General features: G+C 41.2%; 1 protein-coding gene across 1 annotated transcript in view; it reads right to left on the bottom strand.

Moving 5' to 3' along the window:
• The window catches only part of atp10d (ATPase phospholipid transporting 10D), a 47,068-nt gene that overhangs the window by 10,577 nt on the left and 19,750 nt on the right, over positions 1 to 16,741 (bottom strand). Inside the window, exons 4-14 of the mRNA XM_042387812.1 lie at positions 12,046 to 12,250; positions 11,465 to 11,550; positions 10,531 to 10,637; positions 7,020 to 7,151; positions 6,702 to 6,814; positions 5,427 to 5,679; positions 3,706 to 3,923; positions 3,046 to 3,237; positions 1,948 to 2,617; positions 1,740 to 1,846; positions 40 to 166 (exon numbers count right to left, since the gene is read on the bottom strand). Of these exons, the coding sequence (XP_042243746.1) occupies positions 40 to 166; positions 1,740 to 1,846; positions 1,948 to 2,617; positions 3,046 to 3,237; positions 3,706 to 3,923; positions 5,427 to 5,679; positions 6,702 to 6,814; positions 7,020 to 7,151; positions 10,531 to 10,637; positions 11,465 to 11,550; positions 12,046 to 12,250 (2,210 nt within the window). The remainder of the gene's footprint in view (positions 1 to 39; positions 167 to 1,739; positions 1,847 to 1,947; positions 2,618 to 3,045; positions 3,238 to 3,705; positions 3,924 to 5,426; positions 5,680 to 6,701; positions 6,815 to 7,019; positions 7,152 to 10,530; positions 10,638 to 11,464; positions 11,551 to 12,045; positions 12,251 to 16,741) is intronic.

Here is a 16,741-nt window from a genome sequence, read left to right as displayed (position 1 = left end):
GAGTCATCACAGTTCTGATATGTGTGGTCCATGTCCTACCCAGCAGGGTGAGGTTGGTCTCCAGTCTCTGTGCTGACTCCAGCAGCAGTTCCTCTCTGTTCTCTATGCTGCTCTCTGCCAGCAGCTGTCTCTTCAGCCACACCTCATACTCCTCCTCCTCCACAACCTGATCACACACACACACACACCTGTTTCAATACAGACAGTGGATTCTCTTCTGAGGAACACCGGTTAAGCAGACAAATGTGCACAGATAGAGAATACTGACCTTTGAAGAAACTGTTTAAAAGAATGACATTTTTAGTAATTATATTAAAATTTATGTTAATATTAAAAACCAGGTGCAAACCAGCGCACACACTTGCTGGTGAAGTGCAGAGAGTAGTACATGTGGAATGGAATGGAAGCTGTATATTTAGCCATGAGACAGGTGGAGTCTGTATCTCCTGCTCCTGAACCAGCACTAAACCTGGGTGACAGAGTCTCATCCATAGCCAGCTCTCTGCCCAAACACATTCATGACTGCACCAATCTTCTTTTGTTCCAGAATTTACTCAGAACTCACTTTTTAGAAATGTTCTTAATGTTTGATTTAACCTCCTGTGCTAACTTGTGCCTTCAGTGTGCTTTTAGTTATCCAGGACTTTTTTTAACTTATGTTTCTGGCAATCAATTAAATCGACTAATCGTTTAACATCTACATTGAAGCATCAAAAATAGTAAAATCATATCAGCTGATTGTAGCTGATTGAGCTCATTTATCTAGTGACGATGAAGAATGCTCTAAAGAACCAACTTAGGAGTAAAGTTCTTCTCTGAGTGGGAGCAATGACACATTTATGAAGTGACTTTTTCCTACTTACAGCAAAGTGTAAAAGTAACTTTTAAGAGCAACTCGCAAGTGATCACATGATTAATCACATGAGGGAAAAGCCAATCAGAGATATAAACTGACCCTACATCTGTCATATTGTACATTCTGATTGGTCAGTGGTATGTTATTCTATAAGAACATGTATAACTAGACTTTTTTTAAAAGTTTATTTTATTTGAGTGAAATCTTTAAATCTCCATGAATAATAAACATGTGATATGAACATCAATTTAATATAATTATAATAGATAAGTGATTGTGTTCATATAAGTTTTAGTCTCACTTACATGCACCATATCTGTGTAAGGGCAATCAAAGTTTGATTCATCACTGTTGCAAAGCTGCATGTTCCCCATTACAGCATTTTTTTCTGGTGAAAATGATCTTTCAATAAGCTTATTCTCATCAAGCTTCCATAAAACATCTTTCCTCTCACAGAATATCTCTGCCTGAATGCCGTCTCCTGGAAACTCCCAACAGGTCAGGACACCTCTGGAGCTCCTAAATATCAACCGAGTTAGGAGTGATTTCCCAAGCTACGACAGTTGATAAGATGTTCTTACTCAACATCCTAAAAGTTGAACCAAAATCTCAGGATCACCGAGACTTTTTGGTCAGTTAGGAGTGATTTCCTGCTCTGAGAAGCTTGATAAATTTAGCCCCTGGTCTTGGGATAGCTCAGCTCCTCATGTAACTTGAAGACATCATTTAGGTGGAGTTGCTTTAATGAGCTTTACCTGAACTGTTGAGAGCATAAGACTTCATGATAGTACATGAAAATGTGCAAGAAAAATGTAGAAAGCCGTTTCCTGACACCCACAGTTCATGCTGTCTTCATGTCAGTATCACCTTCCTGAAACGTTACCTTTTTGGCGATGCAGAGTGTGCGGAGGCCCTCTCTGGCATAGCTGTTTAAATGTTTCTGAGTTTGCTCTCTGATGTGACTGTAGATGTCCTGAGCCTGTTCTGCACCTGAACAGAACACAGGGACAGAAAGTGATGCAACATCTCTGTTATAATAATCCTTCAGTTGGAGCTGTCATTTTTTATTCAGTATTCATTCTGTTAGGTACCTTCAGCCAGGTCCATGATGACTGAATCAGCTCCTTTGGTGTAGACCACCACCTCTCCTGTGAGCGGGTGGCGGACCACCACTGACATCCTCTTCCTGTTGGAGTCAAAGGGCAGGATGTGGAGCAGTTGGACAGCCAGAGAGCCGATTCCTGGCAGATCCACCAGCAGGCTCTCTGCAGATCGTCCCCGCAGGGTGCAGCGGTACGCCCGGGCTGCGTGGACCAGAGCCGCCTCGTCAGGACTCTCTGCCTCATACAGCAGTTCATCATCAGTGTTGCTCTCAGTGTCAACTTCCCTATTCATGTCCTCCGCATCTTGCCAGGCCCCGTCAGAGTTTGTCTGTTTACTCTTGAGATCGTCCTCCATCTCCCTGTCCTCCACCTTCCCAGCGGCTCCTTCCTCCACTCTGGCAGATAAGTCTAGCTTATGCCTTGGGTTGGAGGTTTCCAGGTTGCTGTCTTTGCCTGGATCTGACCCCTCTGTGGTACTGTTGGGGGATGCTGAGCCCGTCTTCCCCCGGGCAAAGAGCCTGCTGGTGAAGCTACGAGGGCTGCCTCTGATCTGGGGAGGGGACAGGGTGGAGAGGGCTGAGAAAGGAGAGAAGCTGAAGCGCTGGAACATCAGCTTGATTTCTTCCAGGGACTTGAGAGGTGTTCGTGCTTCAGGCACCTGCAGGGACGATGAAAGAAAGAGAAGATGGAATCAGTTTTTGTAAGAGTACTCTTGAGCTAAACTGCCAGTCTTTTTTTAATCTGATCATTTTTTTTAATTTGTGTGTGTGCGTTTGTGCATGCGTAAATCTTTGCTCTCTCCAAGCAAGGTGCTTCCAACCTTTCTTCATTTAACACCTTAATCAACCCATCACTGGTTTCATCTTTACAACGTGACATTTAATCAGCCAAACTGTGACACCATGTCACACTGAACTACAGCATTTACACACACAGTACAGTTAAGCAAACTTTTTAGTCTCATAGAGTTACATAAAGCACACCACCAGTCCACCAGAAAATCTTTCCAGTCCAGTAAATCACAATATAAACAAATGAAGAAGCTGTACAAGGCATATATAATCTTTGGAGATGTTGTCCACTTACCACATGTCGCGGCTGGCTGGGTGAGGAGACCACCACGCTGTTGCAGATTGCCAGAGCCAGGAAGAAGTCAGTGATGTAGGTGAGCTCCAGGCTGGATGGAGTCACAGAGGAGACACCAGAGTGAGGCATCACAGGAGAGCAAAGCCAGTTCAACTTCCTCACCAGCTCAGGGTCAGGTACTACCTCCTTCGCCTGAAGAGACACAAGCAGCAGGAGCTGAGCCATCATGACTAGAGCATGAACAAAGCATCCATCATAACATGCCCAGGGCAGAAATGTTTATTCAGTTTATTCTGACAGATACACAAGTTACATGTTGGCTCAGGGAGTTCCCTCATGTGCTCCGAGCCTTCCTCTTGCAAGTCACGTGACATAGTCTCAGTTGTACAACCCAATTGTTAACAAACTGTGTGTGTTAACATGTTGTTCAATTGCACAACCTGATTTCTGCTTTCCTGTGTGCATGTGAATGTACTAAGTGTGATTTAATACTACACTTCCATAAAATCAGAGCACATCTGTGCAGCACAGGCTGAGATATTCTGACTATAGTGTGGTTTAAGCTGCATAAGTTGCAATACTTTCTCAATTCTGGATATGACCCGAACAGACTATAAATAATGTGTCTATGGTGTGTTTGAGTGTGTGTGAGTGTCTGACCATGCGGCTGCAGAAGGCACTGGTCCTGGGCTGGATGTGATTGGACAGTTGGTCCTCCTCTTCCTCTGACTCAGCAGTGAGGGTGTGCAGAGACACGGAGCTGCGGTTGCAGCTGAGGGAACGACAGCTCAGAGATTTACCGCTGCAGCCGGACTTCAGAGTCATAGAGCGACCTGCAGCTTCATTCTTCTCTGCCTCGTACACTTCCAGCCTCCGAGCTAATGCAAACACACAAACACAAACACAGCAGTTACAGCACAAGACTTACAACTCAAACATTATGGAGGAAACCTACGGAGAGCCTGGTTTTTTTCCAATGGTTAATTGTAACCCCTAAATAACTTTCGGTTTTTTTTCCTTTCTTTTTTGTCTGTCTGATCTGGAATTATTCTTCTGAAGCCTGTTGTGTCTTCATGAGTTGCATGGTTTATAATGGTCAAATATTCCATAAAAAGTCGATTACTACAAAAATAAGATACAAATTGTAATGAACAAGAATTTTCCTGTAATGTTATATGTTTTCAAAAGGTACTGTTGCACTGGGGAGCAGTGAACAAAAAGTTCTGACTGAAGGTCTACACTAGGTATGTCCCTATCAAGTTTTTAAATCCCATTCTTATATTTACCTAAATATTGATTAAATATGTGTCTGACACATTGAAATAACAGCTGTTGACGACTGAATTTGGAACACCTGATTTTTCCATGAGCTCCTTGATCCAAATACTGAAGGTACTGATTCAAAGATATTTAGTTTATAAGCTTAAATTATGTTGGAGCAGTGAGAACAGCAAAAAACACATTTGCAGTGACACAGTGATGTGACAGAGTGGAGGTTCCTCCCTTATAAACAATCTTCGGCAGAGGACAGACACCAGCTGCAGAAAGCACTTTTACAAGACAACAGACAGTTTCATTTTGTTGTCAAGTTACTCATGGAATTAATGTTAAGTTAGTGACAGCTGATACGACCTGCTGTCAGTCATGCTTGTCATATTAACCAGCAACAGTGACAGTCAATGCAACAGCGACTCATGTGTCAAAGTCTGTTTCTCCTCTCTTTAAAATGATGTTTCCTGTAGCGCTCCACTCTGCAGTTGGTGTTAGGGCTTAGGTTAGGTTATGGTTAGGTGTAGCAGAGATAACTGCTTGGGGGTAATTGATAAGGTGGGGGTCAGGTTAAGGTTACAGGAAACACATATCAACAAGAAAACAGTTGAAAAATGAGAAGCTGCTGCCTGAATGTTTTATATGCTGCTCTTTGTAGTAAGAGAGAAGCAGAAGCTCAGCGAATCTGTGTATTTTGTTAATCTTGGTGTCAGAACTCACACACTCGCACCGGTGCGCCAAATCATTCTTCACATTCACACCCTAATTTTCACTCCTGTATGCAGGGAAATGCTGTCATAAAGGAGAGCAGCGTTGCAACACTAACTGACTGAAGTGGACAAACAGAGTAGAGTACAGTGAAGAAAGGATCATCTGGTTTAACCAGTATATGCCCTGATCAGCTGACATCTGTAACCTGCACACACTGCAATGAGCCCTTCTGTCTAGTCGCCTGCATACTGTCTGTGAGAGTATAAAAACCTCTCATTGTTCATGTCAGATCTCTGCTCTTATCAGTGAGCTAACTCCTCACCACTGTGAGTGTTCATCTTATTATCATTCTCTTGATCTTGAAGGTCCAAGACTCTCGCAGACATATTTTCAGATCTTACCATTTTCCTCATGAGGATATTCAACTCCATAGATACTGCAGCGGCGAAACACCATCTTGTTCTCTGTCAGAGTTCCCGTCTTATCAGAGAACAGATACTGGATCTGACCCAGGTCCTCGGTGATGTTGAGGGCCCGGCACTGGATCCTGCAGTCCAGCTGCTCGTTGTACAGGGCGAGGTCATTGTGAATGAAATAGATCTGGCCCAGTTTCACAATCTCAATGGACACGTAGAGAGAGATGGGAATCAGCACCTGTCGGACAGAAATGGATTATATGACAAGCAGACTGTTGAACATGTAATAGGTATAATAAAGCTTCTATGTTCCACTGCTTTTGAAACAACCACACATAAAAAAATGAACCAAATTTGATGCCTTTTCTCTACCAAGTCACCAACACTGTAGCTGAAGCTCTGCTGAAACAGATTCAGACATTAGCACTGCGTGAAAAAAGTGATTCATTCCAATGACATCACTGCAGTGACACAGTGGAGGTGCCAGTGGCTCAGCTTTTGCTGCAATGCAATGCAACATCATCCGGTAACTCACTGTGTTGGCCGGACTAATAGGAGCAAGCACACATTCCTGATCATTGTTATGGAGAATAAAATGACTGACACCATCATAACTTCCCAGAGTTGTAAAATCCTGTCTCATAGTAACCCCTGTGTCTGATAAGCCTTTGTGGGCTTTTGTCCATTGTTTGCACTGGACCACCAGAACACCAGTGTAGTGTGCATTGTTTGAGTGATGCTTACATGTGTAACACTGTATAGCTGTTGACCAATATATCAGTGGTCGTACTCCTTCTAAGTAAAATGAGTTATCATGATTGGTTGTGCCCCTTCATTTGCGATGCTGTGGTGATCCAAACATGTGCACATCACTTTTAGTTGTGTCTCACTCTGCTGAAGTGGGGGAAGAGCTTATAAACAATTCACTGTTTCTATTTATTGCTAATAGTGTTGCTTAAATAACTGACATCCAAGGTGTTGACCCTTGACCCCCGTGGAGTCAGAAAGATTAGTGGTTTGAATGGTGTGGAGACCATTCGATCTGATGTTGTGGTAATCCCAGAGATGATGCCTTTACACCCAAAACCTCACAAATTTCACTGAGTAGTTCAATAATAAGTTCTGTAATAAGCTGTCATATTTGACACCTCCAGAATTCTAGTAAATGTGTTTAATGTATTTAATTATCTTTGGTTAAAAAAAGGTTTCATGGATTTATATTTGCAGCTGATGGGAGACTCAGACACAGCTAAATCATACCTGCAGCACAATGATCATGGTCCAGAAGACATAGAAGCCAGCCAGGGCAGGAGACGTATCCCCATCCACCAGGAAGACAGGATCTTTGAACTGCTTCATCCAGAGACCGTGACCTGAAACACAGCGAGACACTAGCGCAGGTCATCACACCGACACTAACAACTGAAGATTAAAGCTGGAAATGATTTGAACACAGGTGTCAATGGCTCTCCTGTGGTCTTCATGTTGTTTTACACAGCCAACAATACTGCTGCTGTTCAGCTGTGTTGTGTGAACTGAGAGCTACAGTATGTGGTGTCAGTCGGCGCTGGTACAAACCTATGGCAGCAGTCAGACACATGACGATGAGCAGAAGCACACACCACAGGACATCTGTGTTCAGACCCTTCTCCAGCTGGCTGCGTTTATACCTCGGCCCGCTGTTGTTCATCATGGCTTTAGTCTCATGACCTAAGTCACACAGCAAGAGAACATACTCAATTATAATGACTAATCCAGGACTACATCAGGTCACTGAAAGTTTAGCAAGAGTTTACATGAAGTTGGAATCATAAAGCTTCACAAAAAGTAATACAGAGTATGATTATTATCACACTAGTTCATTCTTGTTTTAGTTAAATCTTTAGCTCCAGCTCCACCTTACACTACTTTATATTCTGTTTTATTGTTTCTCAAATTTTTTTAGGATATTTTCACACCTAACCTGTTTGGTTCATTATGTTTGGCTAGTGTGAAAGCTGTCAATTATTTTCTGGTGCAGACAAAACAACCAGACTAAGTCATTTCAGGCAGCAGGACGGTGTGTGTGGGATTGAGTTCATGGTAATGAAGGAAGATGTCATCCAGTGCAACAGTGTGGCTCATTGATGTGTTTTAATAGTTTATGGACAACAATGGAGCTGTATGGCCCGGAGGAATAAGATACATCAGACTTTAATACACACATAATACTGGTTAGTAGATCACTTCATTGTTGGTTTGTGTCCCTTTGTGGGGTTTGTTAAAACATAGAGAATATCAACAGACTCTCTGTATCCTTTGTGTACTACACTCTTGATTTGTTATATGTGATTGGTTTAACTTTTTGTTTGACTCACTACAGGAAGTTACTACCATTACCTGCAAGCTGCTAACCAAGAATAGTGTCAATATAAGTAATAATAGTAACCAATGTTCTGTGTGCAGCATTTGTCATAATGATAGGAAGTAGCACAGGAAACAGCTAGCCTGACTCTGAAATAAACCTAGATCCATCTCTAAGCTAACCCTAACCCTCTATCTAAAACAAACGATTTACTTTACTACCACAATTATGTGCAACACTATTTTCTTGTGCAATAACAGATTGTTAGCAAGAATCTCAAGTGCATTTTTAACTTGAATTCCCAAAAAAGTGGTTTAGCTCATCTGACAATGTGTGTAGCAATTACCCTGCTTTACAGCATCCGAGCAATTACTCTGGTGAGTACGAGTACGATTCTGATAGAAATGATGGACAAAACAATGAAAATGAGAATTTTCCTTCAATCCCAGCAAGGCAGACAGGAGCTGCAGGATTGCTACAGCACAGTGCAAGCCAGGGTCAAGTCAGTGGTCTTTCCATGCAGCCTGATTCAGGATCTTTAATGTGTTTTTTTTCCAACATTCTTAGACATTTCCAGATCCCTGAAGCTCAGGTCAGAGAATGACATGACTGAATCAGTGTTTATACTGTACACTGTACTCATGGTGGCCTCTGTCTATCTTTGGCAGGTTGTGGACAGAGCGAGTACTATAACAACACCTGCATACAGTTTAGTGCAGGCAGAGAGGGTGGACGCCTCCTCCCACTCACCTGACTGGTTTCACTTGTATTATCTTTACTCAGAGCAGACACAAAGGAGCTAAGATTCACTTACACTTGTATCATGCTACAGTACATTTGAAACAGACTGAAAACAGGTGAGTTCTGTCACAAATAAAATCTGTAAAAGCAGTGTTTGATGCATGTTGCATCTGACTATATGTGTTTTGTCACAGTATACAACATGATGAAATGGGATTCCTTTGAAAAGCCTGGCATCAAGGCTCCATATTTTTCTCTTCTCCCTCTCAGTCATCTTGCCCAGTGTTCTCTAATAATCTCTTTAGAATGGCTGCTTCAAGGACATAAACCAGGATTGTTTTCCCATACAGTATTTGTTTGCAGTCTGTCAAGAGAAGCTGAACCTTCAACATAGGAACACACTACACAACATTTTTGGGGGTGGATCTGTTAGAAGTTGCATGTAATGATTATTTTTACAGATGTAATCACTTTCCGGTGATACAACCAGCATATTCTTCAGGAAAACATAGGTTCAGGTATGAACATGTGATCTGTAAAAGGATATCTTATCTGGATCCGGGTAAACACATATGAATGCAGGTGTAAATTCATGCAGGACACAATGCAACTGGAATGTATTTAGATCAGCCAGACCAGATCTGAGGTGGTCTGGCTCACATTGTGATTGGATCAAAGTAAGGTGTAAATGTAATACAATCTATGAAGACCGACCACATCCATATGTTTAAATCCAGCCAACAGGTTAAGAGAGCTTTCTTAAGCTGCCCATCAAACAGCCACAGACAGACCCATCCTCTGCGAAGCACAGCCTGTACAGTAGCATTGCCTGTCTTAACCGGGGACCAGTACACCAGCTCCACCTACCTAATCTGCATATTGAGATTTGATTTGAACAGGTGGGGAATACCAGGTGTAGGGGTGATCAAATGTCATCCAGATCTCTTAGCAGCAACTGCCACAGCTTGAGGCTGAAGCCAATACAGAGGTACCTTAAAGTGTAACACTACTGACAGCTGCTCGATGCTCCAACTGACTCCCATTCAAAAAGTCTTAACTTCTCTCTAGAAATACTAAGTCAATTATTTTTTCCAACAAATCATTATCGTCTCAATCTCTAAATTCAGGCCCTCTAATGAGTGTGCTGGTGGTCATTGCTGCATTAATAATATTTGAAGACTTATAGTAGCTTTGATGTCTGCCATGTGGGTGTTGATTGACAACAGTTGGACTTTTGGAGCTTCTGTGTAAAGTATAAACAGTGATTTTTCTTCAGCCACACAGTTGTGTGTTTTTAGTTAAGAAGTAAAAAGACCCTAACTGGATGCTTTCATGCAATATTTCACCAAGTTTTATGTGACTTGATTACAATGCCTGTTCTCTTAGCACAATTTAGCTAAAGTAGTTTCCATTGGCCCGAGTGTGCAGCACACATTATTTTTTTCCTACCTGCATTCCGTGAAGACCTGCCCCCACTCCACCTCTGATTGGCTCCGACTGGCTGATCTTCTTATCCTAACCAACCATCTCACTCCTCATTCGTAAACCTATCGAATGAAGGCAATGAGCACCAGCCAATCAGAGGCAGAGTAGGGCGGGTCTCCGCGGAATGGGAAAAAAATAAGGGATGCAGCGCTCGGTGTTCCCTGTGAGCTAGCATTAGCTTGGGTCTAAGGTAGCGAGGCGTGTTCCAGAGCATGAAAGGAAACACGCCGCACTGCTTATTAACGGAAAAGATGGTGCCGACCATGACTCTGGACTTCAAACCGGCTAAAATGCAAACCAATGGGTGACGTCACACCTCGCTACATCCATCTTATACAAAGTCTGTGGTTAATATACTGAACCAGGTGGAGAAAGACTTACCTGCTTGCCCCTGCAGGATTTTCAATATGGAAATACAAATGACATCAGTCAAATGTGTCATTGTATTGCTTTCACGCAGCGAGCAGTGAACAGACTGATGTGATGAGAGTCAGTCAGATGTGTTGTAAATGCTCTTACCAGCATAGACCACGATGCCCACCACAGTCTCTGTGTTGCGGATGGTGCAGCTCCTCAGCAGGAGGTTGCTGTTATGGAGGCCAACACGAACCCCATTGGAGTGCTCCCTGCAGAACAACACACCCTGAAGTTAACGCTGCATAACATGATCCACTTTTACTCACTGTGAATCCACTAGACAGGTCTATTTCTTTTTGCTGTTGTTGTTGTCTTCTAAATAGACCTCTTTATTTGGGAGACAACAAAAAGTGTGTTTGAGGCATTCTGATGATTTGAGTCAGGTTCTCCTACACAGTGTTATGGAAGCAAAGATTAGCTGGTTGATAACATATTTTCTTACATCCACCATCTTGCTATATAGAGAATATAGCTGTTTTGATCAATCCTACCATTTTGCAAGAAACATTTTACTACTACAACTAATTGTCTCATATCTCATATGGATTGGACACTCTGTTATATGGTCAATGTTATAACATCAATATTCTGTATTCAATATTCTTTATAATACCCCATGAATACAGCCCAGTAAAGGATATTATTAAAAAGTTGTCTTGTTTTCTACAGTATACATTATACATGACACTATTTTGCAGCTTCCTCACCATGTGACCATGTGATGCTGAATTAATTGAAATTTTTTTATGAATAAATGATGCTACATATTATAACAAAAGGTGATCAACATGACTGAAACCTCAGACTAAACATGAATGTGTTCTTGCCCAGGCTACTGACTGCTACATTTCATGGAAATGCTGTCCCAATTCTATCATAAATGCAGACAAAGATATAACATGACAAGTACACTGGGTACACTGTGTAATGTATCTAGATACAGCAATACAAGGTTAATGGAAACATTACCCAATCAAAGACACTGATGTCATATATCAGACTGGTCATGTGAACTTTAAGATGAAAAGGAACTCACATGTAACCTCTGAACCTGCTGAGGTCATTGTTGGGGTTCTCACACTCAATGTGACTGTGGAAGCTCTCAGGGGTGAACTCTACTCCCTGGAAAACGCACACACAGTCACACACACACACACACACACAAAGAAAAAGAAACATTCAGATCATGCACAGTATATACACAATACATACTACAGGTTGATAATGCCATGCATTTTAAAGTGTGTGCTTTTACTCTGAGTCTGTCAACCATTACTACAGATCCAGGTCTAAATATGGAGTATATATTTTATTACATAACACACAGGGTACACTTAGTCCAAAGTAGACCTATATTCAAATTAGTAATATTTTTGTTCCTCCATGAATGTAAATGAGGTGTATAATGCTGTCCAAAGCAACACAGTCTGGAGTCTCTATTACCAGACTATTCCAAGGATTTCCAAGTCCCTGATTAGTCAGTGCAGAGAAACTTAAGTGAACACATTCAAAAGACAGTAACAAAGATGAAGAGATTTGATCTAGCTGCCACAAGTTGATGGAGAGACTTGACAGCTCCAGTGGAAAATATTGGAACTTTTCCTTGTCTGCACTTGCCTGCAGTGGGAGGTCCGAAACCACCTGTCTCTGTTTCAGGTTGGTCTCTCCGTCCAGGTTGGCGGTCTCAATGTAACAAACCCCACGGGGGTCAGAGGAATACAGCAGCAACATGTCAGCAGGGATGATTTCATTACAGGACAGACGAACAAAGTCTCCAACTCGCACATCCTTCCAGCACTGCTCAATGTAGGCTTTCTGTTTGCTATGGGACATAAGAATGGACACAGAGGAGGTAGAAGATGAACAAGAGTCTCCAGCCATGCTAGCAGCTCTGTGAGGCTAAGGCTAACATCAGCATGCTAACATGCTACAATGACAATACTTACATGTTGATGTTAAGCAGGTATACTGTTTACCATCTTAGTTTAGCATGTTAACATGATAACACAAAGAATGTAAAAGGTTTTCAGATATTTGGTCATAAACCAAAGTATTGGACAAATGGAAATGCTGACCTCATGAATGCCCTAGATGAGAATTCAGAGGATCACCAAAGTTTAAGGGTTTATTTTCGCAGTTGACCTAATGTGGAAAGAGCTACTACTGATATATTTTACATCATAGTCAACAGCCAAATTCCTTGCATGGGTGTGGTCATTTGAAGACTTGCTCCAGAATGTTGCCAACAGCACTAGTGAGATTTTCGGGAGCGATAAACTTTCTCTCATTAAGCTGGGGGATAATTTTGGTCATCCAGCATTTGACATCCTCGATACAACTTAACAGACACTGAAGGTTATGTGCTTTACCCAGTTTAAAAGGGAAATAAAGCTGAAATACAGCACTATCCAATCACTATCCAGTCTGAAAAAGTATCCTGGATGCACTGTGACAATACTGTTAATAGCCCTGTATGCACAACAGTTTGTACAGTAAAAAAACAAAATCTAAGGGCCCCTGCATGCTGTTTATGCCAGTCTGCAAACACAGCTGCAAAACTCCACAATTACCAAATTAGTGCTGGCACCTCAGCCCCCATATGCCATTCAAATGTTAAACATCACAGTCCAAAGTTGAGTGTGGCAGCTGCTTATTGATGATGTGGCTCCCAGTCTATGTGACAGTTTTAATCAGCTGGTGGTCACACAGAACATCCTCTGTCCATGGAACACCATTTTGGTACTGTTTTATCTGCTTCTTATACCATGGTCTGGGTGATTCTGAACGCCTGCAGGGTGTCCATTAATTCCTGATAATGGGCACCTACACCCATATGTCTTCTTGCATCACTTGTTGGGGGCAGGCTGGAGAAACAGCCATAAAACCTCTTCAGTCCTTATACAAACAAACTCTAAAAACTCTTGATAAAAAGCCAATGCATTTCCATCACTGTAGGGTACTGGAGAAATACAATTTACTGAGCTTTGAGAATTTTAGTTTATTCGCAAATTTGTGCCTAGTTTATAAAATTTTAAATGGTTTGGCCCCTCCTCCACTATGTGACTTTGTGTACACTCACTCAGTAAGTTCTATTAGATCCTCCAGAATATCCTCTATACAAGATTGTACCATACCATTTCATCACACTGCATTTAGACAGTCAGCTTTCTCTGTGAAAGCCACCACTCAGTGGAATACTCTACCTGATGATATGAAGAACTGTAGTTCTATCAATACATTCAAGGCCAAACTAAAACATGTATTAAAGACCAATCAGCTGTGTGACCACATTATTAATTTCTAATTGACATTGTGGGTGTATGTGATGTGCTGTTGTGTGTAGCTTTGTATTTACAATTTATTGCAACACGTTAACAAGCTAACATCTAATTACAACAATGAGTGCCTTCAGCATTTCTTTTATTCTTTTCTATTTGGAGAATATGACAACTCTGATGACTGGGATGCAGCTGAAGAAAGAGAAATTGAAAAGAAAAGGGAGAAACAGCACAAGGAGTTAACACCGAGAGAATTAAATCAAATAGAAGATGAATAAGATGAGATCAACACAAAAAAACAATGAAATGGGCAGTTAATACATTGAGAGACTTCCTTGCACAAAAATGAAAGGACTTTGAAAACTACACCGCCGATGCTGTGAATGAGGCCTTGTAGAGGTTTTATGCCGCTGTCCAGTCCACCAAGGCAGGGGGGGAGAGACAGGGACGGGGTCAAATATGTCAGCCTGGAACACAATCCACAAATTAAGACTCATAAAGACCCAAATGACCCAGACAAGGAAAACCTAAGAGGTTTTATGTTTGCCAGGCCTGAGGTCCACTGTGGTTGCAAGTTTCAAATTATATATTTCCAAATATCCATCAGATGCCAAATCTTTCTACCTCCACCCTAAGTGTGCCATGGTCTACAGCCGGGAGCCAATGAGTGTCCACTACTTCAGGAACATGATGTAGAGGTGTCTACACTTAATGTCTATCGGCTAATAAAGACATGACATACTAATAATTTTGTATGAGACTAAATAGTATTGTCTCCCTCCATCCAAGTATCCTTATCATTCTACCTGTCAAGGTCTATCGCTGGTCTACACAAACCACAGCCTCCGAGGCACCATTAATTCTTTTTTTTAATTTATTTATATGATTTCCACTGGCTCCTCTGTGGGCAGAATTAATTGTTGACATGTTTCTTTGCAAAAACCACAAATTACTACCTGTGGTTTTTAATTATTTTAAACAAAATTGTTTGACAAGCTCATGAATGGCCGTACTGTTTGAAAAATGGTATAAGCAATATAGATCAGGCCTAAATGTTGCAAGCCCAATGAAAACAGTCCTGTTAATACAATGTATCTAGTCTGGCCTACAAACCTCTGCTAGCATTGGCATCAGCATGCTGCAGACACCTCGATATTAGAATTAAATTAAGTGAAAAAAAGAATCTATCATATTATATGATATTTACAACACTAAGTGTAGTCTTTCAGTGCCTCATCCTCTGACCACAGGATGTCGACTGTAACACACAAGCTGCAAGAATTACACTGCCCCTCTGAACTTACTGATACTTTGTATCACATAAGCGATCATCTCACATCCTATTCGCGATTCAACTTCCTACTTCAGGCTGTGGCTGACAGTACACGTGGCCTATCATTTGTGAGAATCTTGATATTGATTCCTGTTCAGTGGACACAGGACGTCTGCTAGGGGCTGTTAGCCGAGCTGCTGTGAACGTTTGCTAAGCTTGTTTTCTCTAACAACTTAAGATACAGAAGTTCAACATGTTTTTTTTTTACCGGGGATGAATTATCCACAGAGGTCTCCTCCTCTCCAAAGCAAATGTACACGGGGAATAAAACTTGTTAAAAACAGTGGGTAAAGCAGTTTCACGTTAAAAATCATTGTTTCTCTGACGCTATTCAACAGAAAGAGAAAGTCTGGGAGGGGCTGCTGGCCAAGCTGCTGCTAACGTTTGCTCAGCTTATTTCTCTGATAACTTAAGATCCAGACATCCAATAACTAGAATCCTTCATCCAGTTAAAAGATACAGTTAAATACGACCAAGATCTAAAAAAGTTTATCATGAAAATGTAGCTTAAAACTGAATAAAAGTCAATATATGACAGTTTCTGGCAGGCATCCACAATGTCGACGTATTATCTTGTATGCCTATACTCTTTGGTAGACGCCATTGCGATGGACAACCACAACGCCAACGTATTATCTTGTGGGTGTATACTCTTTGGTAGAGGCCATTGTAGCAGACAAACACAACGCTGACACATGTATCTTGTGCGCGTATACTATTTGGTAGAGGGGATATGACACCATTGACAGATGATGAAATGAAACGGATCGTTACCTTGATTAAGATTACGAATTTCTCTGGGTTTGAAAATTGTTGGACACATTTTGGATGATGTAAGTACACAACTCAACAATATATAACATAGGTCTAGTTGTTTTTAGACATTTTAATGCAGAATAGTTACATATTATAGCTCTTGGTGTCATTTGCCAACAGTAAGGCTGTACATATCAAAGGTTCAGTGGAAATACAAACACCTGTCAATTGATCTACACTGTGTGTGAATACAATTAGTGGTTAATCATTACACTGTAACACTCACAGTCCCACACCCTTTACCGATAATGACTGAAATACAGCAGGGTAGAGGAGTTACTGTAATTGTACAGTTTTGTACAGTGAGTCATGAGTTATGAGCTTATCCAAAGTAAACTACTCCAATTAAACTGCAAGCACTGCAATACAGACATACTGCAATGTGGTGATAAAAGATTTCTTTTTAAATTACCATCATTAGTGGTGGGTGTCATGCAAACCAGGCTTCCAAGAGAAAACAGTTACAGGAGTTTATGACCAGTGTGCTGGTAAATAGTCCAGACACAGATTTTTATTTAAGTGATGTGTCAAATAGACTTTAGAGGACCTCAAAAAGAAAATACCCACTATCTAAGACTACTATTGGAACAGAGAGTTTAAACATGAGAAGGATATTTTTATTTCTTTTTAATTAGATTTTGCTTTAGATCTTGGATTTCAGTTCCACCTGCATTTTAGGTAGTTTTAACGTGCAGTGACCATTCTATTTTTTTCTTGAAATTTTATTTCCATTATAATACTCACGGATCATCTATTAGTCACAGTTGAACAGTTTTCATTAAGACTTTTTCTTTAACATTGTTTAAATACAGAGGTAACGGTGCATATTTTAATAATAATGTTGCACTCGGTCAGTGTTATGGGTCTCTCGATTGTCATTCTGATG

This window comes from Thunnus maccoyii, chromosome 16 (genome assembly GCF_910596095.1).
Source record: "Thunnus maccoyii chromosome 16, fThuMac1.1, whole genome shotgun sequence".
Classification (NCBI taxonomy): domain Eukaryota; kingdom Metazoa; phylum Chordata; class Actinopteri; order Scombriformes; family Scombridae; genus Thunnus; species Thunnus maccoyii.
This window is presented reverse-complemented; position numbering and strand designations above follow the sequence as displayed.